Here is a 26,827-nt window from a genome sequence, read left to right on the forward strand (position 1 = left end):
CAGTGTGTCCAATATGACTGTCGAAGACCATAATTTAATTAGGAGGTCAATTTTTTCTTTATATATATTAACTTTTTTCTTCGTCATGGGGTCAAGTGTTTGACCATACGATTTGACATGAAGCAAGACACATCCACCACTACTTCACTAAACTATATAATTTTCAAATTAATGATCTAAAATTATGGAATTGTAAAAGTTTGTAGGAGAGCGATGCAAGACCGTATAAGAATGGTCCAAATTTGTATTTTTGAACTGCGTTTCAGTTGGTACAAAGTGCGCGATTGCTATTCAAATTGTATTTTCGATATGAATTTCAGCTGTCATCAAACACAGATGGAGCATGTAAAAATGACTTGGGGAAAGCAAGTTATGGTGGTTTGTTTCGGGACTATATATAAAGGTGTTGTTTTGGATGCTTTTTGCTCCAATTTAGATATGTCCAGTTCAGTTGTAGCAGAGATCATAGCGGTTATTAAAGCATAGAATTAGCATGGGTTCGAGGTTGGAAATCCGTATGGTTGGAAGTGGACTCAACAATTGTTCTCAATTTTCTTCAATCTCCTCATCTTGGACCTTGGCAACTTCTTGCGGAATGGGATAAAATGCAATTTCGTTCTACTCATATATTTCGTGAAGGGAATCAAGCCGCCGATGCATTACCAAATTTTGGAACTACTTCCTCAAGTTTAGTTTGGTGGAATTTGGCTTCACCTATCATTCATAGTTTTTATAATCAGGACCAAATGGGTCTTTCTAGTTTCCATTTCTGTTGATGTTGTCGAGAGATTTGATATAGTTCTCCCCTCTCTGTAATTTAAGAGACTTTTATTCCAATAAAAAAACAAAGTAATTACATGTAACACAATATTATTTGTTCAATATGGTCGAGATCACACGGTTCCTCTAAAACTTTCTAGGCCCAGAGACTAATCTGTGCTGGGGGGATCATGTCAGAACGCTTCCTCCCCCTGGCCACCAAGAATATATCGGAATTTAACTCCAATAAGCGTTGGTGCGATTCGAACCCTAGTGTGGGGGTTCCACACCTGAAGGGTTTTACCAACTCGATCACCTGTGGTGATTTGGTTCAAACACTTATGCATTGATATTCTTATTTTAAGTTGCAGATAAGCCGCACTAAGTCTCTATTCTACTCTAAATCTAACAGAAAAATAGTCCAAATCCATAAGGACCCTTTGATAAAAAAAAATTGACAAATGTAGTTGGCCAAGTCCATATTTTGATTAGAAGGGATGTCAAATCATATCTTCATACATATATAGTAGTACTAAAACTGACCTTATCTCAATGACACCATTGATTTCCATCTTTAATTCTTTATACAATCGTGATCAAATGCGTTAACAATATTTCAGATTACCATTAATCACTTCGTACCAACAGCCAAAAAAAGCTGTTTGAGGTTGACCGGCCTCTACGAACTAATTAATCAATTACCATTAAATATTCAGATTTTGCAATATAGTTTTTTTTTTTTTTTTAATTTCTTCAAATTTAGGGTTTAAAGTCTCATCTTCCATTCTCACATTCTGGCCTTGACGTTTTTCCGTTTGGTGCCATATGTTTAAGAAACACTGTAATTGAATCCTAACCACTCCCATTTATTATATGTATATACATAGTCTTCTTCCACCGTCTTCTTCCACCATGATCAACCACCATGCGCCCCTTGGTTTTTCTCTTTGACTTCTCCAATATCCACTGTTTCATCCACCCTCTCACTATAAACCCTCTCATGCTCCGATCCCCTCACAAATTTTCAGTCCAAACAATCACATTTCATTGCTTTGAGAATACTGATTATTCCAAATAGCAATGGAGATTCAAGCAGAAAACCCGCTGCCGGAGAAAGAGAGCAAACGGGTCGGGCACAGCGGCCCGCTAGTGACCAGCAGCAAGATGAGGAGCAACAGCAACAGAAGCGCAAGTTTCAAAGAAGACGATCAGTGCTATGTGGAAGTGACACTGGATGTTTGCGACGACGATACCTTTGTGCTTCGGAACATCAGAGGAGCTGAACCTGAGTCCACGTCAGCAAGGCTAGAGAGAAGACCATCCCTTGCTTCTCAACTCTCTTTTAAACTCAAGAAAGTCTCGCATGAACTCAAGCGCATGAAATCTTCATTGAGCTTCAAGAAGGTCGACAGGCCCACCAAGCCCGGTGTTGCTCGTGCCCTTAAGGGACTCAAGCTCATGACCAAAAATGTGTGCAGTGAAGGTTGGCCAGAGATCCAAATAAGGTTTGATGAATTGGCTGTCGATGGAACTCTTCCAAAATCGGTCTTCGGTCAATGCATAGGTGCGTGATAAAGTAGTCGGAAATGTTTTCTTGTCAAACAATACGTTTCGCAATATATATATAATTATATATAACTATAACTTTGCTTAGGTGCGGATATCCGCACTTAAGAAAAAAGGTATGGATTTCCAGTTTTGATCCACTTTTCGATCATATTTTCACATCTTAACTGTTCCGTTTTTAGGTCCTAATGTATAGATCACCTCTGCAAAATTTCAGCCAAATTGGTGATCGTTAAGGCATCCAAAACTGCAATTTACACGAACGAACCGAATCTGCCGAACCGGAACCGTTCGTGTACATTGTTGTAAATTGCAGTTTTGGATGACTTAACGATCACCAATTTGGCTGAAATTTTGTAGAGATGATCTATACATTAGGACCTAAAAACTGAACGGTTAAGATGTGAAAATATGATCGAAAAGTGGGTCAAAAACTCAAATCTGTAACTAAGAAAAACTGCGGACATTCGCAGTGGAGAAGCTCTGTATATATATATATATATATAGAGTCTAGTTCTGAAGAGGACGTCAGCACTTCGCTAAAGTGCGGACGTCGACGCAGCTGAGGCGTTCCAGGCGGCGACGGCGGCTAGCGGCTAGCGGCTAGCAGGAGGGAAGCCGAAGGCATCCCGGACGGTTCTGGGCAACGTTCGAGGTCGGAGGAGGTCGGGGTTGCAGGTTCTGGGCAGCAACCCGACCTGCAACTGCAGGTTTTCTGCAGCGAGCTGCAACCCCGTCGCCGGCGACTCCACCTACTGCAGACCGCTCCGTCCGACCCCTGCCGTCCATCCGCCAAGCCCCGCCGCTCCGTCGAACCCCGAGCAGAGTTGCAGCGGCGACGTCCGCACTTTAGCAACAGTGTGAACGTCCTCTTCAGAATATTTTCGTATATATATATATAGTGAGGCCTCACTTTGAAATTAACGTGTGAGGTTGGAGTTTATGGTCACTTTTCGGTCTCATATCCACATCTCGACCGTTCAGTTTTTAGGTACTAATGTATAGATCATCTGTACAAAATTTTAGCCAAATTGATGGTTTTTAAGGTATCTAACTCGCTTAAACCAATGGACGAACTGAATCTGTCCAACCTGAACTGTACTAGCTTTAAGGCAGTTATCAATGCCTTAACGACCATCAATTTGGCTGAAATTTTGCAGAGATGATCTATACATTAGTACCTAAAACCTGAACGGTCGAGATGTGGATATGAGACCGAAAAGTAACCCTAAACTCTAACCTCACACGTTAATTTCAGAGTGACGCCTCACTCTGGATAGGATATATATATATATAGGAGTAACAGATTAATGACTTTGTTTGTGGTTTTTATGATTAGGGATGAAAGAGTCAAGTGAGTTTGCGGGCGAGGTGTTTGATGCATTGGCTCGTCGGAGAGGAATAACATCGTGTTGTGTGACCAAGGAAGAGTTGAGAGAATTTTGGGAACAAATTTCAGATCACAGCTTCAATGCCAAGCTTCAAACGTTCTTTGACATGTGAGATCATTCGTTCCTATAGTTTATTTTAATCAAAAGAATTTGATCTGGATTTTCCTCTGATCTACATCACTATGAGATGCATTATTGAGTGCCTACTTGCTACTTCATGTGCAGCGCATCTGGCATATATAATATGCTTTTGTAATCATACTATTCCCAAACGCATATAATTGAATAACGACATACATACTGATAAGCCAAAACTAATTGGAAGTTCTTGATTTTTTTTGGATTAAATTATATTTAGTCCCTGTACTATGACATTTTTTTCGTTTCAGTCCTTGACATTCTCAATTAATCTGAAAAGTCCCTAACGTCAAAATTTCCGTCTGATTGGTCCCTCCCGCGTCAAATTAGGAGTTGGCCTTAGGTGAAATGTCCAATATACCCCTATGTTATTTCTTTTTCTTTTTTAATTTCTTTTTCTCCTTTTTTTTTCTTTTTCAGTTTTAATTTCTTTTTTTCCTTTTTTTCTTTTTTCTTTTTCCTTTTTAATTTCTTTTTTGCTTTTTTATTTTTTATTTTTCATTTTTCCTTTTTAATTTCTTTTTTTTTCTTTTTTCTTTTTTCTTTTTCCTTTTTAATAACCATCGTATCATGCTGCATCGGTAGCGCCATGTCGGCGAACCAATCCAGATCGACCCGAAACCCTAATTCTTGTTCTCCACGCCGGCGGCCCTCTTTTTTTTTTCTTTTTTCTTTTTCTTTTTTCCTTTTTAATTTCTTTTTGCCTTTTTCTTTTCTTTTTTCTTTTTCCTTTTTAATGACCATCGTATCCTGCTGCATCGGTAGCGCCACGTCGACGAACCAATCCAGATCGACCCGAAACCCCAATTATTGTTCTCCACGCCGGCAGCCATTTTTCTTTTCCATCACTATTCTTCTTCTTCACTTCTGGTTTTGGTCAATTTGGCCATCAAAAACCATCATTTCAACCAGACCCAAAATCCAAATCATCATTTTGAGTAAGACCCAAAAACCTCAGGGTCTGAAAAAATGGTAGTTTTCAGTGAAAAGTTTCCAAATTGAGGCTTGATGTGGAGAGAGAAAGTGAGATTTCAGTGGGAGAGAGAGAAGTAGGTTGTGAAAACAAGAGGGGAGTGGTTTAGCGGTGAATTTCTGAGTTGATTGGGATCTGCTTGTGTTTGGGAGATGGCGTCGGCGACGATGCCTGGGCGGATCCTAATAGAGGGAGATGGCTTCAGAGAAGGTGAAGAAGTGATCGATCAGCTCCTAGCCTCATGCTTTTGTTCGATGTCCATCTCTGCACCACCAAGCTAGGTCTTTGCTGGGTTTGGTTTCAATTTGGGGAGAGAAAAAGATGGATTGTGGAGTTTGATCGGAATGGGATTGGTGGGTTGAGGAAGGAGAAAGTAGGCAAAACGAAAAGAAAAAAAAAGGAAAAAAAGAAATTAAAAAGGAACAAGAAAAAAAAAAGAAAAAACAAAAAAGAAATTAAAAAGGAAAAAAAATTAAAAAGGAACAAGAAAAAAAGAAATTAAAAAGAAAAAAGAAAAAAAGAAATTAAAAAGGAAAAAGAAAAAAAAAAGAGAAAAAGAAATTAAAAAGGAAAAAGAAATAATAGAGGGGTATATTGGACATTTCACCTAAGGCCAACTCTTAATTTAACGCGGGAGGGACCAATCAGACGGAAATTTTGACGTTAGGGACTTTTCAGATTAATTGAGAATGTCAGGGACTGAAACGAAAAAAGGGTCATAGTACAGGGACTAAACATAATTTAATCCATTTTTTTTTTTAAACATTAGTTGGAAGTTCTCTATAGTATAACAGAGCGAATCATATAGTTGGTCTTGGATGAATTTATGTCCTCACACAAATGACATTTTCTCACTGACTCATGTTATATATATATATATATATATATATATATATATATATATATATATATAGTTAAATCTTGACTAGAAACTTAGGTTTATGCTTTTTTTCCATTTGTTTCTAGCATGACACGTATAATGCATGGTGAATATGTAACAGGGTAGATAAAAATGCAGATGGTCGAATCTCTGAAGAAGAGGTGAAAGAGGTGAGTTAACTAATTCTTCGGAAAGTGAAATGGTTAAATTTTGTAATGGGAAACAAAGTTACATCAATTATATATGTATTCATTTAACTGTGCAGATTATTACCTTAAGTGCCTCTGCTAATAAGCTGTCAAAAATTCTAGAACAAGCTGAGGAATATGCAGCATTGATTATGGAGGAGCTTGATCAAGACAACCTTGGATACATTGATGTTAGTTTACATTTTTCCCTCTCTTATGATCTTCAATTTTTGGGTATTTTACTAAAATTTTACCAAATTTGGGCCTGGACGGCAGTTGTACAACTTGGAAATGCTACTTCTTTCGGGCCCAACCCAATCTTCGAACCTGGAAACAGACAGCCGCATTCAGAGCCGGTTGCTAAGTGAAAAGCTGGTTCCGACCAAAGTGCACAATCCTATAAGGCGGTGGTGCCGGCGGCTGTCCTACTTTGTTGAGGATAATTGGAGGCGGATTTGGGTCATTGTGGTATGGCTTTTGATATGCATGGGCCTCTTTGCTTGGAAATTTATTCAATATAGACATAGGGAGGTCTTCCATGTAATGGGCTATTGTGTATGCATTGCCAAAGGTGGAGCTGAGACCCTAAAGTTTAACATGGCCTTGATTCTTCTACCAGTATGTAGAAATACAATTACTTGGCTAAGAAGCAAGACCAAGTTAGGAGGGGTAGTTCCATTTGATGACAATATCAATTTTCATAAGGTAAGGTGCTAAACTTGTGTTAGGCTATTGTTTCCTACTCTTTACTTTCTTTTTCTTGCTCTTAAGATTTTTCTGCATATGTTTTGATCATATGTATTGTCGAATCTACCATTTAGACTAACACATATGTTCATTTTTCAAGTAATAAAAACTTTGAAACAGTTAAAAAGTTACATGGTAAGATTAGAACATGAAAATGATTATAAACGTTAGGGGAATTATTTTGAAGTGAAGAAAAGTGGTTTAAAACCACATCGATCTCCACATTTCATCATTTTTATGAACAATCTTTCTCCAATTTTTTTTTTTTTTTATGAACAATCAAACGGAAGCCCAAAAAAAAAAAAAAAATAGCATTCTTCACATCCATTAAATGTATTTGCTAATCACATTGTGCATTAGGTGATCGCGTTTGGAATTGCAGTTGGGGTCGGTCTCCATGCCGGTTCCCATCTTACATGCGACTTCCCCAAGCTACTCCACTCTACCAATGATCAATACGACAAGATGAAGCCATTTTTCGGCCAAAAACGACCCAAGGACTACTGGTGGTTTGTGAAGGGAACCGAGGGCTGGACTGGGGTGGTTATGGTGGCACTAATGCTAGTTGCATACACATTGGCTCAACCTTGGTTCCGTCGCAATCGACTGAGAAACCTTCCTAAAACACTAAAGAAACTTACTGGGTTCAATGCGTTTTGGTACTCCCATCACCTCTTTATCATTGTGTACATCCTCTTTATTATCCATGGATACTTTCTCTACCTCTCCAAGAACTGGGACAAGAAAACAGTAAGTGCTCCTTCAAATTATTGTACTATTCCAGTGAAGCAAAATTTATAAATGGCAAAACCTTTTGTTACTTGCCTCATCATTTTTTACTTGCTCGTTTTCATGAATTAATGGCCGGTCAGTGCAGACATGGATGTATCTGGCTTTCCCAGTAATAATGTATTCATGTGAGCGTTTGCTTCGGGCTTTCAGGTCTGGATATGAATCAGTGAAGATCTTAAAGGTATAGTTACTGTTTTGAAAGTTGTTTAATTTCTTTTTCAGCAATAGCTAATCCATTATATGCTTTATCGAAAAGCGAAGCGAAATAGTAATTGAAATTATTTTCTTTGAATTTCAATAATATCAGGTCGCTGTTTACCCGGGAAACGTATTGGCACTCCATATGTCTAAACCACAGGGATTAAAATATACCAGTGGACAGTACATTTACATAAATTGTTCTGCTATTTCCCCATTTCAATGGTACTTTGATCATTAGTATTTTGTACCATCACAACTAAAAGTATTTGATTTGTCAATTGCTTAAAGTGCAATTATTTTAGACTTCTGTTTAGTTATCATCTTAATGATAACGATTAACATGTCTTATAGGCATCCATTCTCAATTACTTCAGCTCCTGGAGACGACTATCTAAGCGTTCATATTCGCACGTTGGGTGATTGGACATCTCAGCTCAAATACATTTTCTCTCAGGTAATTAAATTCATTTAATTTTTATAATCGTATTGATCAATATCTTGAGCATATATGAGCCTCAATTAGTTTTGGTTTATGATGAACACTGCAGGTTTGCCAACGTCCTCCTATAGAACACAGTGGCCTTCTAACAGCTGATATTGAACAATCCAATATCCAACCCAGGTAAAATTATCAGTAACACTTAAATTCAAGTACCCAAATGCATGTTAAGTACAGTTGCCCACGAGAATGTGAATGTGTCTATCAGGGCGAAATTTCACCCAAATCAACAGGTAACAATCATCCACAGACAAAACCCTAATTATCGTTGTTGAAACTAATCTATGCATATATGAGCAGGATGCCAAGACTTCTTATTGATGGTCCATATGGTGCACCAGCACAAGACTACAAAAACTACGAAGTTCTTCTACTTGTTGGACTTGGAATTGGAGCAACTCCATTAATAAGCATACTCAAAGATGTGCTTAACAACATTAAGCGACAAAAAGAACTAGAAGCTCAAATGTTGGTGGAAAATGGTGTTAAGAGGAAGTCTACTTTTGCAACAAAACGAGCTTATTTCTACTGGATCACAAGAGAGCAAGGCTCGTTTGAGTGGTTTAGGGGTGTGATGAATGAGGTCGCAGAAAATGACCTCGACGGCGTGATTGAGCTGCACAACTACTGCACCAGTGTTTATGAAGAAGGAGATGCTAGATCAGCTTTGATTACTATGCTTCAGTCTATAAACCATGCCAAGAATGGTGTGGATGTAGTTTCAGGAACGAGGGTGAAGACGCATTTTGCTAGACCGAATTGGCGTAATGTTTTTAAGCATGTGGCAGTTAAGCACCCTGATCAAAAAGTTGGTAAGTACTAGTGCATACCCTAAGCTCCTATGTTTGAGGTATTTAAACCCGCAATATGTAGTTTCTCTACGATCTTTGTTTTTACTTGCTTTATTTTATAAGGCGAATGATAATAGTTGATTCCACTTTATGAAATGCACGTACAATTTAGGATTTATAAGATACGGTTAGATTAAAAGTTACGTGTAAAAAAAAAAAAGTCAACAAAGAATCTAAAAAAGACTAGACTTAATGACGTAATTGATTGTGTGTCAGATATTTCTTCCTTTTTTCTTTTATGATCAGTGTGATGTACACTGAGTTGTTACGTCTTGTACTTTTGATTTTGATGCAGGAGTGTTTTATTGTGGTGCACATGGATTAGTTGGGGAGTTAAAGAGGTTAGCTCAAGACTTTTCGAGAAAAACTGAGACCAAGTTTGATTTCCATAAAGAGAACTTTTAATTCCACCCTAACCACATATATAGATGTAATGTGTAAGTAATATTGATATCATTGATAGTTCCATCAATTTATTCTATTCATAAAAAATTTTCAAGTTGTATAGTTGTAAACTAGAATATAATGAAGCTGGTGGTTTCTGAATTATGAAGCCCTGTATTATAAGTATTCATTCAAAGATGGTACTCTTGCTTTATGACAAACTTTGGCAAATTAATTATAGCCAAAAAAATTTCTTCAGAAAAAACTGAACCACTAATCTTAACAGTTAATAATGGCCAATTTTTATTCTGAATGCCTCCTAATTGGAAAGTTCTTCTCTACAATCCATTGAGACCAAATTAAGTAACCTAGGTTCAAAAAGTTTCAAGCTTTATTATTTCATAAATTGTACCCTTTTCTTTACTGACTCTAACCAATAAAAACCAATAACCAACCAGGTAGAGGATTACACAACTCAAACTGGGATTTTTTTTTTTTTAAAATGGGAATCAATTAAGCTGTCCCAAACTAGCTCAAAGAGTTGAAATTAGAATTACTTTCTCTCTCTACAGTTTAGAGAGTGAGAGTCTCGGTAGAAAGTAGGAAAATACTTTAGCTAAAGAGTTTGATTTAACTATATTCCACAAACAGAACCAAAATTCCTTAATCTAGTTAGTTAAAAATTAGTCCTCTAACAACCTTTCCCCGTATTCTATAGTTATTAAAAAAAGCAGGAGATTAATTTTGGGGGTTCCTTCCTCTGTTCCTCTCATGCAAACTCGACAAGGGCAATAATATCTAATGAATTTTCAGATAACAAACAAAACATGTGCAGGTGCTGATTGAGCAGTCGAGTAATTAAGGGGATTTTACTTATTCCTTTGGAATGTTCTTTTAGCTTTCAACTTCTAAACTGCAATTTCTCTCCTGCTCACAAAACTAGTCCAAAGAAAGACCACGGGCATGCCCTAAAAAGGTAAAACTAATTCTTCTCATCCATGTCATGGGTCAAGTGTTTGACTGTACAAGTTAAAATGAACCAAGCATAATTTATCATTATTACACTAAATTATATACTCTCGATCAAGTAACATAATTGTAAGTGATGAATTGCGAGTCGATTTACTTATTTCAAAGATTTGAGTTATTTTGTTTATTACATCTCATTCAACTATAAAGTATGTACGTACGTAGTGTAGGAACTAAACAAATGGATGAACATAGAGTATCCAATACTAACCTTTAAAATATGTACGCAGCAGCTACCCATAATTCGTTTATCTTTTTCCACGGTAGTATATAGTTATGGCGGAGCTAATGCTTGTGGCATACGCATTCCCACAACCTTGCAACCAAAACCTTGTGGCATGCGCAATTGGTTCTGATCTGTCGCAATCAAAATTAACTTAAAGCCTAAAGAAACTCACCAGGTTCACTACCTTTTGGTACTTCCACCACCCTGTTTGTCATACTACAGAGGATAGCTCAGAGAGCACCAAGAACTGGGACAAGAAAAGTTTTAAGTTCATCTTCAAGTTATTCAACTAACTACACTTTAATTTGTAGTAATTATGACAATCTCAGTATACATGAGTTATGAGTATCATACTCAGCTTCTCCGCTGAGGACTCCACCATGAACTAAAGCACCATAGGCCGCGACCTCATCGGGATTAAGTCCCTTCATTGGTTCTTTCCCATCAAACAAGTCCATCAACAACTACTTCACCTTCGGAATTTTAGTGCTCCCTCCAGCAAGCACATACCAGAAAACTTATCTTTTACGACGCGCAAATTGCGGCGTGCATGACTGTCTTTTACGGCGTGTTTTTATGTGCGCTGTAAAAGACTTCTCTTTCTGATCTTTTTCGGCGTGCATTTCGTGTGTGCCGTAAATGTCATATTATATTTACGGCGCACATAGAATGTGCGCCGTAAAAGACTTTTCTTACTGATATTTTACGGCATGTTTTTCATGTGCGCCGTAAAAGACTTTCCAATTTGATCTTTTACAGTGCTTTTTTTATGTGCGTCGTAAATGCCAAAAAATTTGAAGAGCCCGCTATTATTTTTGGCTCAAAGTCTAATTTCCCTCTTTACCGGAAGTTTGCTATGAAAACCAGAAGATTCGCCCTCGCCTCAAAAGCAAAAAAAAAAAAATTCTCCCAAAACGGAGGCCGTCTCTCTCGTCCTCCCTCTCTATCCATCCATCGCAAACACCCAAAATCACCTACCCATGTAATCGTCGGATCTTCCACCTCTCCCTCGCCCTCTCCGCCTTCTCTCCCGTCTTCGACTACAGCTCCACCTTCGACGATGGCCGCCGCTTCGTTCCGGACTTGTCCACTTCAACTCGCTCAATTTCACTCCGAAACCAAAACCCCAATCCCAATTCCCCCCAAATTTACCAAACCGCTAAGGTTTTCCGGTGGCCGTCCTAGTATGAGTTCCAGATCCGCGACCTGAGCACCCACATGGTACGACTCCATTTCCAGAGCTTCAATTCTTGTAATTTTGATTGGAATAGTGCTCAGTTTCATGTCTTGGTCAATGGGTTTGTGGTTCTGAAAGTCAGTAACTTTGGATTTGAAGGTGTATTAGGTCCAATGGTTAGGGAGTATTTGATTTGGGTCAGTACTGAAAAGCTTGTAATTCGATTTGTTCTTGATAAAAATTCAAGCTTTGCGTTTGTGAATGCGATTGAGGTCGTTCTGCACCTACGGAACTTGTTGCTAATACTGCAATGTATGTGAGTGATGGGAAAGTTGTGGGTTTCAATGGGTTGGCTAAGCAAGCTCTTCACGTTGTGCATAGGGTCAATGTGGGAGGTCATAAAGTGACGCCCTTTAATGATATTCTGTGGAGGACTTGGATTACTGATTTAAATAGCTAAAATGGGTCTGGTTTTGTTTTAATTGTTTATCTATCTGAAAGTGGATTACTGGGAATACAAGTGGTGGCTGAATTGCTTCTAGGGTAGCATTTGCCTCCGAAATCGATGACTAGATATATATGGATGTAAGTACTTTGATCAATTGCATTCTATCTGCTTTTCACTTGCTTTGTTATTTGATTGTGCAAAAGTTAAATTGGTTATGAAATATTTGAAGACGCAATTTGAGTATTCTAGTTGAGAATTGTTTTGAACTAATTCAATTTGCTATCTGCAGGCTCTTCATATATATTTGGACAAGCTTTTCAATTAGTATGTTGTTATAATCCTCTCCGTGACTTTTGTCCTGTTTTGCAGAGAGGTGAGGCTTCTTCCATGATTTGGCATTGTGGTTCTAACATTTATGCTCGTTTATGGTTGGGGTGAATTTGAATTTGATTTGGTGTTTGCTTTTATTTTGCCAGGTTATTCCACAAGCAATATGCACTAGATATGGACTTGCTGTGGGTTCCAACCAATATGTTATCACTTGGGTGAGACAGTTTGAATTTATTTCTTTATAGCTGTCTACCTTAATGTTCATTTTGGTGAAATCATTCTTCAGATACATTTTGAAGAGAACAGCATGCAGAAATGTGAAATTATGCTCAATGATTTGATTGGTTCTAAGAGGACCAACACCAATATTAAAGCAACCATAGCTCAGCCATCTCATACAGGTAGCTTTGAAAAAATATATATATATATATATATATATATTTTTTTTTCCTACAGGTGTTATTACTTTTGGGGCTTGCTCTCGTATTACCAGAAGTCTACTATAATTATTTATTTACATTCTTATAGTTTGACATATCTTCTTGGATTCCTGAGTCTTAAGGTTGAGAGAGCACATTAGCTGTTCTATTTTTCATGAATCACTACCGATAATATGAGATTGACACTATATATTGATGGTTAATGCTGTCTCAGTTGGAATTGCAATTTGGAGATAGAGAAATGCAGTTCATGGTTGCTCCTCTTCATGCAGCAATTATAATGCAATTTCAAGATCAGAAAAGGTAAATGGGAGGAATATCTTAGTATATTGTTTTTGGTTCATTAATTTTTCTCTTTATTGATATTGCCTACTTTCAGCTGGACCTCCAAAGATCTTGCAGCTGCAGTTGGGGTTCCAATAGATACACTTAATCGGAGGATCAATTTTTGGATAAGCAAGGTACGCTGATGGACTCATGCTTTCATATTTCATAATTTGATTTTTGTTTTTCGATACATACACTCTTTGCTTAGTTGTGACAAACCCTAGTGATTCAGTCATCTGTTTTATTGAATGAGAAAATAAGTGTTAGACATTGAGCACAAAACTCTAGCTTACATTTGGAAAGACCCAGTAATTCAAGTCATCTATATTGTTATATTTTGAGGCCTTAAGCATTGGAAATCAAGATTAAAGCTCTCACGGTTGCCTCTGTTTTCCTATTGAAGGGAATTCTTGCAGAATCACTTGGGGAAGATACTGATGACCATGTGTTTACACTAATGGAAGGGATGATTGGTTCTTACCTCTGTTTTCTATTCTGCTTCGTCATTTTTTATTTGTAGGACTGCAACTTGGTGAGGCACTAGGGCTGTGAGTCCTGTGACAATGAGTTACAATCTTGTAGATAGAGTAGGTGAAAGAAATGAATGTAAAGTAGTGTAGGAAATGGATTCTTCTTTACTTGCAAGCAAATTTTATATGATATGATGTACAATGATTATATAAATGAAGTTTATTAACTAACAAAAATATAGAATCATGAAATAACAAATAAATTGTGAATTTTTTGTTTTTATTTTTCAAACATCATTTACGGCGTGCATGGTATGTGTGCAGTAAATGTAACCCTCTTTTACGGCACACATGTAACTCATTTACGGCGTGCATGGTAAGTGTGTCGTAAATGCACCTCTCTTTTACGGCCCACTTTTGACTCATTTACGACGCATATTGAGACTTATTTACAGCGCACATAATGTGCGCCGTAAATGATAGTTGTCTTTTACGGCATGCCCATTTATGGCCTGCATTTGTGGGCCATAAAATGTCATTTACGGCGCACATTGTGGGCCGTTAAAGACCTTTTTTCTGGTAGTGACAATATCATGAATATCCTTGTTCTTCAATCCTCCATCTTGCAGAGTCCTGTTCAATTCCTCAAACCTCTCCCTTGTCAATGACTTCGAGGAAACAAGAACACGGTGAGGTCTGCATAACCCAGCACCGCCTCCATCAGAAGCCAAACCGGCTCCGCCGCACTCCAAGTGGGATTCCAAATGAACCCAAGCAAACCGGCACCGCCGCGCTCCACCGTTGTCGTCTCTAGAAGCCAACCCAATCGCAGGTGATCGCGGGTCGTCTTATTTCGAACCCTTGGTCGAATCCCCCAATCCAGCCGCAATCGATCTCGAGTATGATTCACAGTTGCAAGATTAGCATCCCCGAACGCAGAAGGAAATCGGAGACAGAGAACCCAAAAGAAAGTCGTCAAGAGATCTTGACATTGAATTCCGGCGAAGCAGGCTCCAACCAGTGATGACGTCGACGCTTCAAAGCATCTTTGAATACCCAAGCCAGGGCGGCTAGGGTTTACTGGCGACAGAGCTCTCTCTGCCATTCGTGTTATGAAACTATGATAATCTTGACTTGAGTTTTATGATGTTAAGGTTGTGTATTTAGTAAAATACTAGAATGAGAAATGGGGTGTGTATTAACAATTACAGCAAAATGACTTAGAATTCGTCATTGGAGGGATCAAATAAATTAACAATTACAAATTTTTTTACCTGTGATGTTTTATATTAGATAATAGATTGATTAATAATAACTTTTAGAATAGAAAAAGGAAATTAACTAAAAAATGGGAATAAATTTTTTATAAAAAGAACATCTAATGTCATTGATATTGAAATGCTAAATTATATGGTACCCCATTTGATTACAATTTATTTAAGGAAAATTTAAACTAGATAGTTTCTAACTTTATTCTTGTATTAAATAGAGATGCCATGTATAGAAATTTATTGTGTGTATCTAACTATTTCAACATTATTATAGAATAATATGAAGAAAATATGACTATTTTAATTTTTTTCAAATACATAGATGTCTGTTTTGGTCATTTAACCCACCTATAAAATTTAATTTGAAATATAAAAAATACTAGGGTGTGTATTTAAAATTTTTCTTCTATAAAAAGAAAATATCTAGTTTTTTTTTTTTTTTTTGATCGGGAAGAAAATATCTAGTTGAACACATCTTTTCTGTTTTTGTTTTTTAGTTGAACACCCTAAACACCTAAACGCCTTGCGTGGAAGAATGATTCAAGCACAATTTCTTTTACCGTTCATATTTTTGAAGGTGACCATCGAATGGTCTATGATCTGTAACGGAAAAGTAAACCAGCACAGAAGCAAAACACTCCCTTCTATCTATCTTCTTTATATTCAGCTTCCTCTCTAAGCTATTTTTTAACGTTCACAACCCCACACGCTACACTTATTTCTCTTTCTCTGACTAGCAACACAACTGGTACATAAGGAGCAAGAACAAGGACGCTGAGCAAACAGAGAGAGATCAAGATCAGAAACATGGTGAAGGATAGGAGGATTGGTGTGGCCATGGACTTCTCAAAGAGCAGCAAAAACGCTCTTCAATGGGCCGTAGACAACTTGGTCGACAAAGGTGACACCCTCTGCATCATCCACATCAACAGCAACAAACTCGACGAGTCTCGCAACGTCCTCTGGGCCAAATCTGGTTCTCGTAAGTTCTAAAGCCTAAAGCTTTTATTCTTTGTGTTATTAGGATTAGGGCCTAATCCTCAATTTTATAGATCTCGAGGCTTGAAGGTTGTGTCTGATCTGGGTTTTATTGCAGCTCTTATTCCATTGTCTGAGTTTAGAGAGCCTGAGGTTATGAAAAAGTATGGGGTGCAAACTGATATGGAAGTGCTTGATACACGTGGCAGTCACCAATTATGATCTTTAGAGACGAAGTCTAGGGACGGATTAATATAAATGTCTCTACTGATTTTAATAGAGACGGATTTTTTATAGTTGTCTTTAATGGTTATACTGACAGATTAAAATTTGTCTCTAGTAGTATTAGAGACGGAATCTGACCTCTCAAATTGGTTTGGGCGCTAACTCAAAATTTTCATTCTAAATCTAAAAGTTTGAAGACACGGCAGTTTTTTTTGGCGCAAAGTTTTGGACTTTAATAATTGAAAAAATAAAAATAAAAATTCTTTTATCTCATAAGCAACATTATCAAACCCAAACCCTCTTTTCTCATCAGTATCGACTCCTTGAAGCCGCTTTCTCTGTCAAACCCTCAACCTCTGCCCTTCACAACCAAATCTTCATTAATCAAGGCCAATAATACGGGCCGTTTCATTTCAGTTAGAGGCAAAGGAGGATCAGAAAAAAAAACACTCAAGGACCCAATTCAGACCGACCCCTTCGCCGTCAAGGACTACGAGGTTTGTATTCGCATCTGAGGCTTTGCTTCTTGCAAATCTAAATGGGTTATGACATTTATGTTATGTCGGTCCTTGAGATTTGAATAGAAGTTGGGGTAATGCCTATCAGGTGTTTGTAGAAATGTCTTGTTGGAACTGTTGAAATGTCTAGTAGGTGTTTGTAGAAATGTCTAAGTGGAGCACTTGAAATTGGGTTGGTTTTCACTATTGAAACGGCTCTGTTTTTCGCTCAAAGTCACACTGTTTTGAGTATGTTAATCATTCTACACATGATGGTATGAATTGACGGTGGTTTTAAAGCTACCTAGTGTTTCTTCGTTCTTGAATTTGATAGGTTTATTTCTATGATAAAAACTAAGACTGGTACATAATCGTTGATATGGTTAGTCGTGTTGTATTGATGTCTTCAAATTTAACAATAAGGTCAGTAACTTGAATTTAGCTTTTGTTCCTTGTATTTTTCTTTCTCGTGTCACTTATGATTGCTTTTATAATTACCTGCACACTAACATCTGAGCTATAACATGAGTTTAATGTGTCATTTTTAGTAGGTTATATGGGATTCAATTGCACTCTTACGCATAGCAGCCTCATTTCCTGGGGTTGAATCTTCTTGAGGTATTTATATGTGCTTGCCTCTTTTTTCTAATCAGCTCAACGTCTTAAGTAACATTTTCTATCATTGTCAATGTTTATCATCTCCACTTTTTGTGTCTTTGAGAGATACCATTGAGCTCTGATGGTTTAGCTTAATCTCTTAGAAGAATTTGATTGACTTGTTGATTCTGATTTAATGGTATCCTTCATTTTTATTCTAACACCTTATGTGTCAAATTTGCAAGTAATTGAACTACTGCTGCCATCCTTTTTGGACAATTTTGATCCCTGGGCAGCCGCTGCTAAGTTTTCATCAAGTAAGTTACCCTTTATTGTTATTAGTATTTATTTTGATATAAAAGTTGGTTGGCTTTATCTTACGAATTTCAACATAGAAAACCTTAACATGATAGGTGTCCATGCATATATCTTAGCTGGACTAATATTTGCTTTCAGCCTCTCCATGCAGTACACCAATGCTGGGCACTACTAGAATATCTATTCGTTGATTTACTTATATTTAACAGAATAATCTGATAGGTCTACAACAAGTTTGTCTATTTGTTTTCTTTTTGTGCATTCAGCTTTTGGTTTTTAGATTTTCTTTTACTAGTCCTTAATTCATGGTTTTTGGCCTTTGAAGTTCATCATCAGTGCAAAGAACTTCTATGTAATCTTACGGGCCATTGATGAGTGAACTATTTTCTTTTGTAGGTTGAGATGCAAGAGAATTTGGTAAAATGAGTTGCAGTTAAAGGCATCAAGATTTCGGAGACTTTGGACTAACATGATTAATTGCTTATGGGGGATGCTGGTGTTCTTGAAGCTCTGTTTAGAACTTAGCTAAAATTGTATCCAAGTATATTTTGTACTTGATGTATTTGTATTCTTTTATAACAAGTAATTCATGGATTTGTATTCAACAGTTGATTTTTATATATAAAGCATATTGTTATCAATTAAGTGTTGTTGCCTAGGACAATTATTATAGGGGGGTGAAATTTGCACCCCCATATTTGCAAACCACACCCATTTTCATTTGCACTTCCTAAAATGCCCTCAAAAGACAAAAGTCAGATTTTCTTTTCTTTTCTTTTTGGTTCTTTTCTTCTCTCTCTTCTCCCGACAACAATCTCCCTCTTCTCTCTTTCTTCTCCAGGCACCGGTCCATTACCGCCTTCGCCGTCTCCATTAGGGTTTCAACTTTCGCTTCCTTCTCACTAATCGATCCAATTTCCAACAACAGATGATGAAGAAGGCCAACCGCCGCTCCAAGCAGACCGCCGACGCGTCCGCCGCCGCCAACGATTGCGAGAACCGAGTTCGCCAACTCGAAATCGAAAACAAAGCCTTTCAGGTCACTATTTCGATCTCTTCGTTCTCGTTTTTCGTTTCAATTTGGAGAATCTGTTTGGTTTCGGAGAAAATTTGGGGGGAAATTGAGTTGAAACCGGTGCCTGACTCGAACCCGAACCCGAATTGATTGGCTGCTGGTGCTGATTATCCACAACCCTGTCCATATTACGCATTCTGCAAATGGGCCGTGTCGGAATCCGACGTCTACGGCGGCGGCGCCGGAATCGGGACGCCGGGAGGATGAATCGAAGTGGGTTCTTGGTACAATTGGGGGTTAGTTGCCTCAATTCAGTTTCTGGAGTAGCCAAAAGTTTCTCTGTACCTCCATTACTAATACCCGAAACAAGAGCAATCAAAGCAGTTGTACCAAAGTTTACAAGATGGCAGTCACCCAGAAGATTCCCTAGTTTAGCTGTCTCCGTGTTTTTCACATCCAAAGAGAACAAGTTCATTTTTGAAATCAGAGAAGAGAATGCTGGAAAAAATGGTGTGTGGTCCTCTAGAATTTCCCACTTGGCAGCCATGGGCACGAGTCCTTGACATCAGAACTTAAAACAGCATCTTTTGTATCACCAACCTTTATCTCAAATACACATGCCTCCTGATATGTTGTGGCAACTAATACATTAATCCAATCACCGGCTTCCTCCATGAGATCGAAATAGTATGAGTGAGGATCATAGGGTTGAATTGTTGAAGGGTCATATGGTGGTGGTGGTTGTTGAGTTTGGGATTGGTATGGGTGTTGGTATTGGTTAGGGTCAGGTTGAGGGGTTTGTGTGTAGGAGTAATCCATGGTTATACAAACTTGATGGTGAGTTTGTGTGTTTCAATGGAGAAGAGGTCGTTGTCTGGAGAAGAAAGAGAGAAGAGGGAGATTGTTGTCGGGAGAAGAGAGAGAAGAAAAGAACCAAAACGAAAAGAAAAGAAAATCTGACTTTTGTCTTTTGAGGGCATTTTAGGAAGTGCAAATGAAAATGGGTGTGGTTTGCAAATATGGGGGTGCAAATTTCAGCCCCCTTATTATAATACTGCTATGCATTTTACCGAATAGAAAGAATTGAAATATTGGCCGATTGGATTGGATTGTGATTGGGTGCTGTCGTAGCACCTCAAATGCAGTAGAGCCATTTAATAATATTAAATGAGATACCCATCCGTCTCTAAAAATAAGTAGAGGCGATTTGTATTGTCATAGGCTTCTATTGTCCACGTGTTAGAGAAACAGCAATAGAGACGGATTTTTATTTCCAGCTGTCTCTAATAACCATTAGAGACGCAATCTTTAGAGACAGATGGCTATTTCGTCACTCCTTCTATTAGGGACGAATTTAGTGGTATTTTAGTCACTAATAACTTTTTAGAGACGTTTTGTGGCTGTCTCTAAACCCCATATTTGGTGTAGTGTGCTTCTAGGCAGAAAGAGGTTTATTTTGTTTGATTCATCCTCTGTTTTCTCTTGTACCCTTCCAATCCAATCCGCCATCTGGGTTTTAATTACGAATTTCTTTTTATTTGGTTGTGATAGGTGAGCATTATTACAAAGCTGTACTGGGGAGATGCAAGGGACAAGCTTCTTGAAGCAGTTGACGATCTGAAATTAGACTCTCTGGTGATGGGAAGCAGAGGACTTGGTACCCTTAAAAGGTATGCAATGTTCTTTTACTATTTTGTTCTTTTAATTTTTCTGATTTAAGTTTCTTGTGATTGATCTAAGATTTATCTTTCATGTGATTGTTCAATATAGGGTTGTACTTGGAAGTGTGAGCGACTATGTGATGACGAATGCTTCAATCCCTGTGACCATTGTCAAGGACCTTGACCGTTGATGATTACAAACTTAGATTTTGCGTTCTCATTGATCTAGCTATGAGCAACAAACATGGGGGCATTGCTGAGCTTTTATGTTTTACTTGATCTTGGTTTTCATGAAATAGCTCAAATTATAATACCCAAACACTGTAGTCTGTTTTGAAGAATAATGCATTTATGACTTTTCAATTTTCATTACATTTCTTTGTGACCCATGCCTCATTTTATTCTTTTACATAACAAGATCCATGTAAAAGTAGACCAAGGTTATTGGTAAATGAAATCAGGTTCCTATGATCATATCAAAACCCGACATAAACCCACTATTTATCACAATATATACTTGTAGATTTTTCATGAAACATGAAAGCAAAGTAAGTTATCTATGACTGTGAACCGATCTACTTGGAAGTAGTAGTAATGCTCTCAAATCAAGCACGGAAGGTAGCTACTAGTTCATGGAGGAAAAAACCTTTAAAGAAACAAACTACTTTGCCCTTCTTCTTTACTCTTCCAGCAAAATTCTAAACTATTTATTGGCCATGCATCTTACCCGTATTTCGATCAATTTTCGTGTTTTTCTTATTCAAAAGCAAAATTATGACCGATGAATGAAGTATTTCCTATCATTAATTTTTGTGAGTTAGATTTTCTTTTTTGCTTTGAAGAACTATTTAGAGTTTGTCATTTTACAGATCTGTTTAATCTATTTTTGGGCATTGATTTTGAGCGATACCAATGACAATACTTAATCACAAATAATCCCTGGACTTTGACAAACTGCTGTGAGCTTCTCTGAACTTATTTGGCTCCTATGACTTGTGTCACCATCAACACGATAGATAGTGCTCTAATTAAGGTTGTGACAAAAACTGCCGGGGAAATGCAAGGGAAGAGTTTCTCCAAGCAGAGTATATATGTTCATTTTATATATGATTGTGCAAGACAGGATTCAGCTGGGGACTGTGAGCACCGATGATCACAAAATTTTAACACGATCTTTAATTTCAGCTGAAAACATATATTACAGACATACATAAGAACCGGACTTATTATGATCGACAATCTAGATTTATTATTATCACAATCTAGATTTATTTTTGTATATCACGAGACAAAAGATGCTTGTAAGTTATCTATGACTTTGAACCAAAGCGGGTGCGGAAGAAAGCAATTAGCTTATCTCTAGGAGGCAGACATTCCTTAATAACAGCGTGGTTGACAAACTCATCGCTCCATTCACATAGCTTGGGAAATTTCTCTTTTGTTAAGAGCTCCAATCCGATAATCTCTTGAATATCTCTAAGCCAGTAGCCTCCTATGAAGTCAGCAACAATGTCCACAAATCCAATGTCCTCTCCCCCAAAGAACTTCTTATCCTTAAGCTCATTTTCAAGTAATTTCAGAGTCTCATGAGCTTCCTCCACATCCTTTTTACGATCCTCCGCGAGAGTGCAGTTGAATAGCGCAGGCATGCACTAAACACCAACAAACAAGTTGACAATTTGCAAAGTTAAGGTATTCGACAAATTGTCTCAAAAAAGTTTAGGCAAAAACAACTAGACATGATAGAAATTTTTTTTACATCCGACACTATATGTTTTTCTAATTAATGAAATATATATAAACCGACAATATATTGTTACCTTTTCCTCAACGAACCTAGCCCAAAACCGAGCTGTGGCTCTTTGATAAGGGTCTTTAGGCAATAGGGGAAAGCCCTTCCATGTCTCATCGATGTATTCAAGAATAACAGCAGACTCTGCTATTGGTTTTCCTTTGTGTAGGAGCACAGGGATCTTCTTGTGAACTGGGTTGTATTTGAGAAGCAGATCGCTCTTGTTTTGCGGGTCCTCTTCAAAGTACTCGTATTCGACACCTTTCAGCTTCAGAGCCATTTCCACTCTCCGACTGAAAGGGCTTCCCCAAAAACCAAAAAGCTTCACTTCCTCACCCATGACGATACCGGCCAACTCCAGTCTTAGTCTTGATATGAGTGACTTTTCCTTCTAGGGGTTCTTATAGAGGTACCAAAGGCAGAGTTTACTTAGCCCCTACGAAGTCTCTCCACTTCGTTCAATAATCAACAATACTTAAATGAAGATTTGTTGGAGGAAAGATCTAGACACAAAGCTTGTTTTTTTTTTTGACAACTTGTTCATTAGCCACTCTTTCTTAAACCATTTTGTCACTGCTTTCGTCATCGAGGATTTTTTTATTATTATTATTATTTTTTTTTCATAAAGCAGCTTTAATGCATGTATTTTTATTTTTAAGTAGAGTGTGATATCTAAAATATTATTTGTGTCTGAGAATTTTATCTAAATTAGATTCCGGTTCAGAGTGGGTAATATAAGTTACTATCTAGAAAAAATATTATTTTTATTATTTATTTATTTTTAATTTATTTATTGAGGTTGTTATCGAGTACTAGTAGTACCTATTTTTTTGTTTTGTTTTTGTTTTAGATTAGTATTGTCTTTATTATTTATTTTGGGAGGACAACCGACAAGAACGGATGATACTTTGGTTAGGATAGATAATTGCTACACGTGGTCTTAGCGGAGGAAGCCACAAAATAGTGTAGACGTGGAGGTGGAACTTCGCCCAAAAGAAAAGAAAAAAGACCTGGAGGTGGAAAGAAAGCTGGGAGAAGAAAACAGAGAGAACAAGATTTAGATTTTAGACGGTGATGAGGAACATGATGTTGCAACTAGTAACATGAACACCGGCCCGTGCAATCTCATAGTTGCTGGGATGGATAATTTGAAAGACGTCGTTTATCTAGCACACTAGTGCTATTATAAGGATTTTTCTTTCAGCGGTTTTGCTCCATTCACCCTAACCATGCGTAAAGGAGAATTTTTGTGTTTGATTTTCTTGCTCAAGTTTATTTACATTGCTTAGAAGATCCGGCCCAAGAGCTCAAGAATGAAATCCTTTAGCATTTTAAAGTGTATATAGGAATATTTTTAAACGAGGATTTTTATTATGATTATTTTTTGTTCATGAAAATGAATTTCATTAAATCAATTGCTGATTCATATCCTATAATTTTAGGAGCAGCAACAAACCAAGCTTGACTCTCACTCGAGTTCAAGGCATAATTTGCAAGTACATGAACTATTCTATTTGCCTCACATGGAGTATGAAGCAATTTAAACTCTACATTTCTGCTCATAGTTTCTTTCACTTCCTCTAAAAGTAGACAAAGATAGATTATTATTTTTTGAGTAAAAAATGTCACCTCATTATGTAATTCAGCAAACAGTACAAACACGATCCACCCCTATGGGGTCGACAGAAAGAATCGTTATGTAGAAGCTACTACAAAGCCACCCCTAACTAAAAGAGCAAACATACTAGTAATCTCCTAGCACACCCACATTTTAGGATTAAGCCCAAAACAAAGAAAAGTAGAGCCTCGAAGAAGATTAAAATACCCCAATGGGGACGACGAGGTCTCTCTTTTCTTTGCGATCTTGATAGAAGCATTTTAATGTGATATTTTAATAGTTAATTCCTCACATTTTGCTTAGTTAATTCCTTAACGAATCGATTTTTAATTCAATTTTTATTTTTAGGTACATTGGAGTAGATGATGATGAAATAAGTGTTAGGTCCATAAAATGATGGAGAAAAATGGAAATGCACTAAAAAGGTCAACTTTACACATTTTCCTACTCCGGCTAGGAGAAACCAAGCCAAGCAAGGAAGAAGGAGCGACCACCTGACCAAATGAACTTCAAATGAGCTGAAACCTTCCAGATCCATTCTAGACATCCTAAGAAACATTTCTTATGAAGAGTGCAAGAGCCAAAAAGAAGTGGAAGGCCTTCAAACAGTCAGCCCAATGTTCTGCAGAAGCAAAACTGGAAAACTGGACCTGTAAGAAGTCCAGCAGAAATTCCGGCCCAAACACATGGAGATAAATTCTGAAAATTTTACAGAATGATCTACACTCATGATGGATCATTTCATATGAAGAAGTCACGGGCAAAATCTGAAGTCTTGGTGGAGAATTAATTGAAGGAAAAATGAGTAGAAAGTGACTCAAACCTAACAAATTCCATTAGTGTTTAAATATTCAAACCTAATAAATTCCATTAATGTTTAAATGCTCAAACCTAACATATCATCATTTGTTTAAATCCAAATAGTTTTGCTTGGTAGCCTATAAATAGAGGCTACAACAAAGAAGAAAGACATTCCTTCATCCATTCCATTTTCTTTGTCTCTCCATTTCCTTTCCATTTTCCTTTCCATCCTCTAGTTTCAAGTTTAGTCATCTCCACGAGTTCAAGCAAGGCCAAAGAAGAAGAAGAGAAGCCGTGAGCACTTCCATCCATAGCCATCCTTGAAGCTTGCTTTCGAGTTTCAAGAATCCACAACGTGAATCATCCATCTCATCTTCATCCACGGTGTAATCCGATTCTCCTTTGTAACCTTTGCTTTGAATTTCGTTGGTTATGAACTAGTTGACATATATGTTTGAACAAAGTATTATTTCTGGAATTTTTATGATTAATTGAGAATTTTCAGATTCATATATTGTGATTCGAGAGTTGCTTATGTGGGTTTGTTTAATTAAATTTGCGTTATAGATAACTTTTGTATTTTAATCTTATGTGGTTGCAAACACTTAGGGTTTCGATATGAATGGTGCTAGGTTTAAGAACATGAAATCGACTTTTCGTTTTGTGTAAACTTGAATCAAAGTAGTAAAGGTTTTGTACAAAGATCGAATTTAATTAAAGACAATTGCAATTAGGTGGACTTTTCCATACTAAGTTGTACACTTGAGTTGATAGCCTTTCTCTATGTGTAATGCGTTAAACATGACATGATTGACTAGCTTTCTAGGGTTTGATTGCATGTTTGATAGGATTAATCTAGGTGCTTTCGCTTAGGTTAATTAGCATTGAAAAGTAAAAAATGGGAATTCATTTGCTTTCGAATGTTTCACATGATCAACTCCTTTCTCATGACTTAGATGAACAATATTAGGGTTTGAATCAATTTTAATCATAAGTTTCGGTTTTGATCTTTGTTCCTTCATTCCATTCGTATTTTTATGTTTTTGCATTTTAATTGTTTTTGTTAACTTAGTTTCATTTTCGAAAAAACCAAAAACAAAATCCCCCATTTTCGTGTAAAATGTTTATATTTTGTGAATACATTTGTGAATATTATACTTTGTTTTAATTTTAATTGTTTAATTGTTTAATTGTTTGACAATGACAGGTGTACCCTCAATCCCCGGAATAGAACGATCCCTATTTGCTTATACTACTAACGATCTTTTCAGGGTTAAATTATGCGCTTGCTTTGAGCGTATCAATTTTTGGCGCCGTTGCCGGGGACTTGAAAAATCACTTGTTTTTGTTTATAATTATTGTATATAAACTGTTTGAAACTTAGTTTAAATTAACTAGGTTGTTTTTTTTTTTATATTGTTGAATACGAGTTTTAATTGTAAGTTGTAAATTGAACGGAATAGGTGAAGTCTCTTTTGTTAATATTGGCCTAAACCCCTTATTGGTACCTAGTTCAGGTCCATTAAGGTTGAGGGCGGCCTTTATTAACACTTGTTGAACTGTCTTCACACTTATGAACTTTTTCATCTTAGTAAGTATAGCCTATGTGGAATGGTGTCTAGGAAGGGGACAACGTTCATGACGGGTTTTTGAATCCAGAAGTGCTTACAAATGGGCCTAGCTCATGCCAAAATGGATTTTTCCTCTCGTGTTCGTCCTCCCCTACCTGGCCATTTCAGTAAGGTTGCCCAACGGATGTAGGAGGGACTTTGTGTCTAGGCGACTATACTTGGGCCGCATGTCCACTTGATTTACCGCTTGGAATTAGATTTGATATCAATAATATTTATGACAAAAGAAAATGTAACAAAATGTTGTGATACACTAAGGTAAAAAAAAAAAAAAAAAAAAAAAAACATTTGTGTAAATATTTTTCATGTTTTTTTTTTTTTTTTTTTTTACTCACTTGTGTACCTAACTTGTGTCTTGTGTACAAAATACTTGTTAATTATACTTGTAGTTTGTAATTCATAGTTACTTGTTTATTTATTTATTTTTTTTTTTTTGTATTTCTTTGTTAATATTAAGTTACTAACTTTATTTAATGTAGGTACCGTCTGGCTGCAAGACGTAAAATACAAGCGCTGCTTGGGAGGCAACCCAATTCAGAATATAATCAGATTTGCTTTCTCTTCCCCTTTTACTCCTCCATTTTCTTTTTGTTTTAGTAGTTATTTT

At 37.1% G+C, this 26,827-nt stretch overlaps 3 protein-coding genes and 2 long non-coding RNA genes across 8 annotated transcripts; 4 read left to right on the forward strand and 1 right to left on the reverse strand.

The window, feature by feature from the left end:
- The first annotated feature begins 1,571 nt into the window (after positions 1 to 1,571).
- On the forward strand, positions 1,572 to 9,546 carry LOC133721486 (respiratory burst oxidase homolog protein B-like). Its single transcript, XM_062148115.1, has 12 exons — positions 1,572 to 2,323; positions 3,665 to 3,824; positions 5,829 to 5,877; positions 5,973 to 6,086; positions 6,172 to 6,600; positions 7,003 to 7,392; positions 7,520 to 7,615; positions 7,742 to 7,857; positions 7,987 to 8,089; positions 8,184 to 8,257; positions 8,435 to 8,946; positions 9,281 to 9,546. The coding sequence occupies exons 1-12, from the start codon at positions 1,840 to 1,842 to the stop codon at positions 9,388 to 9,390; spliced, it is 2,637 nt and encodes an 878-aa protein (XP_062004099.1). The 5' UTR covers positions 1,572 to 1,839; the 3' UTR covers positions 9,391 to 9,546.
- A 1,940-nt stretch (positions 9,547 to 11,486) lies between these two features.
- LOC133721431 (uncharacterized) lies at positions 11,487 to 14,086 on the forward strand. Of its 4 annotated transcripts, none has more exons than XR_009852191.1 (7): positions 11,487 to 11,845; positions 12,303 to 12,386; positions 12,539 to 12,622; positions 12,726 to 12,980; positions 13,234 to 13,322; positions 13,399 to 13,480; positions 13,750 to 14,086. It is a non-coding gene; the product is annotated as an uncharacterized LOC133721431 (long non-coding RNA). The 4 variants fall into 4 exon arrangements; XR_009852192.1 differs by lacking the exon at positions 12,303 to 12,386 and having other exon boundaries at positions 12,726 to 12,794; positions 12,866 to 12,980; XR_009852190.1 differs by having other exon boundaries at positions 11,487 to 12,386.
- A 1,561-nt stretch (positions 14,087 to 15,647) lies between these two features.
- Positions 15,648 to 20,747, forward strand: LOC133722699 (universal stress protein PHOS34-like). The gene is made up of 6 exons (XM_062149571.1): positions 15,648 to 16,069; positions 16,184 to 16,267; positions 16,708 to 16,787; positions 20,146 to 20,166; positions 20,269 to 20,387; positions 20,488 to 20,747. Exons 1-6 carry the CDS (start codon positions 15,895 to 15,897, stop codon positions 20,567 to 20,569), a joined length of 561 nt encoding a protein of 186 aa, XP_062005555.1. The 5' UTR covers positions 15,648 to 15,894; the 3' UTR covers positions 20,570 to 20,747.
- On the forward strand, positions 16,794 to 18,367 carry LOC133720657 (uncharacterized). Its single transcript, XR_009851962.1, has 3 exons — positions 16,794 to 17,405; positions 17,630 to 17,701; positions 18,099 to 18,367. It is a non-coding gene; the product is annotated as an uncharacterized LOC133720657 (long non-coding RNA).
- Positions 20,748 to 21,528: 781 nt separating the features above from the next.
- On the reverse strand, positions 21,529 to 22,603 carry LOC133720655 (probable glutathione S-transferase). The gene is made up of 2 exons (XM_062147067.1): positions 22,199 to 22,603; positions 21,529 to 22,030 (listed from the first exon to the last, which is right to left on the reverse strand). The coding sequence occupies exons 1-2, from the start codon at positions 22,508 to 22,510 to the stop codon at positions 21,689 to 21,691; spliced, it is 654 nt and encodes a 217-aa protein (XP_062003051.1). The 5' UTR covers positions 22,511 to 22,603; the 3' UTR covers positions 21,529 to 21,688.
- Positions 22,604 to 26,827: the final 4,224 nt, after the last annotated feature.

The sequence above is a fragment of the Rosa rugosa genome, chromosome 7 (genome assembly GCF_958449725.1).
Source record: "Rosa rugosa chromosome 7, drRosRugo1.1, whole genome shotgun sequence".
Classification (NCBI taxonomy): Eukaryota; Viridiplantae; Streptophyta; class Magnoliopsida; order Rosales; family Rosaceae; genus Rosa; species Rosa rugosa.

What these genes read in the sequence shown, in the direction of transcription:
- LOC133721486 (XM_062148115.1), top strand. Translation starts at nt 1,840, where the DNA reads ATGGAGATTCAAGCAGAAAACCCGCTGCCGGAGAAAGAGAGCAAACGG. An exon ending in AGAACTGGGACAAGAAAACA is followed by an intron (nt 7,393 to 7,519) that starts GTAAGTGCTCCT and finishes CGGTCAGTGCAG; the next exon opens with ACATGGATGTATCTGGCTTT. An exon ending in GCACCCTGATCAAAAAGTTG is followed by an intron (nt 8,947 to 9,280) that starts GTAAGTACTAGT and finishes ATTTTGATGCAG; the next exon opens with GAGTGTTTTATTGTGGTGCA.
- LOC133722699 (XM_062149571.1), top strand. Translation starts at nt 15,895, where the DNA reads ATGGTGAAGGATAGGAGGATTGGTGTGGCCATGGACTTCTCAAAGAGC. An exon ending in TCGCCGTCAAGGACTACGAG is followed by an intron (nt 16,788 to 20,145) that starts GTTTGTATTCGC and finishes TATTTGGTGTAG; the next exon opens with TGTGCTTCTAGGCAGAAAGA. An exon ending in GGACTTGGTACCCTTAAAAG is followed by an intron (nt 20,388 to 20,487) that starts GTATGCAATGTT and finishes TGTTCAATATAG; the next exon opens with GGTTGTACTTGGAAGTGTGA.
- LOC133720655 (XM_062147067.1), bottom strand. Translation starts at nt 22,510, where the DNA reads ATGGGTGAGGAAGTGAAGCTTTTTGGTTTTTGGGGAAGCCCTTTCAGT. An exon ending in CTAGGTTCGTTGAGGAAAAG is followed by an intron (nt 22,031 to 22,198) that starts GTAACAATATAT and finishes GTTGGTGTTTAG; the next exon opens with TGCATGCCTGCGCTATTCAA.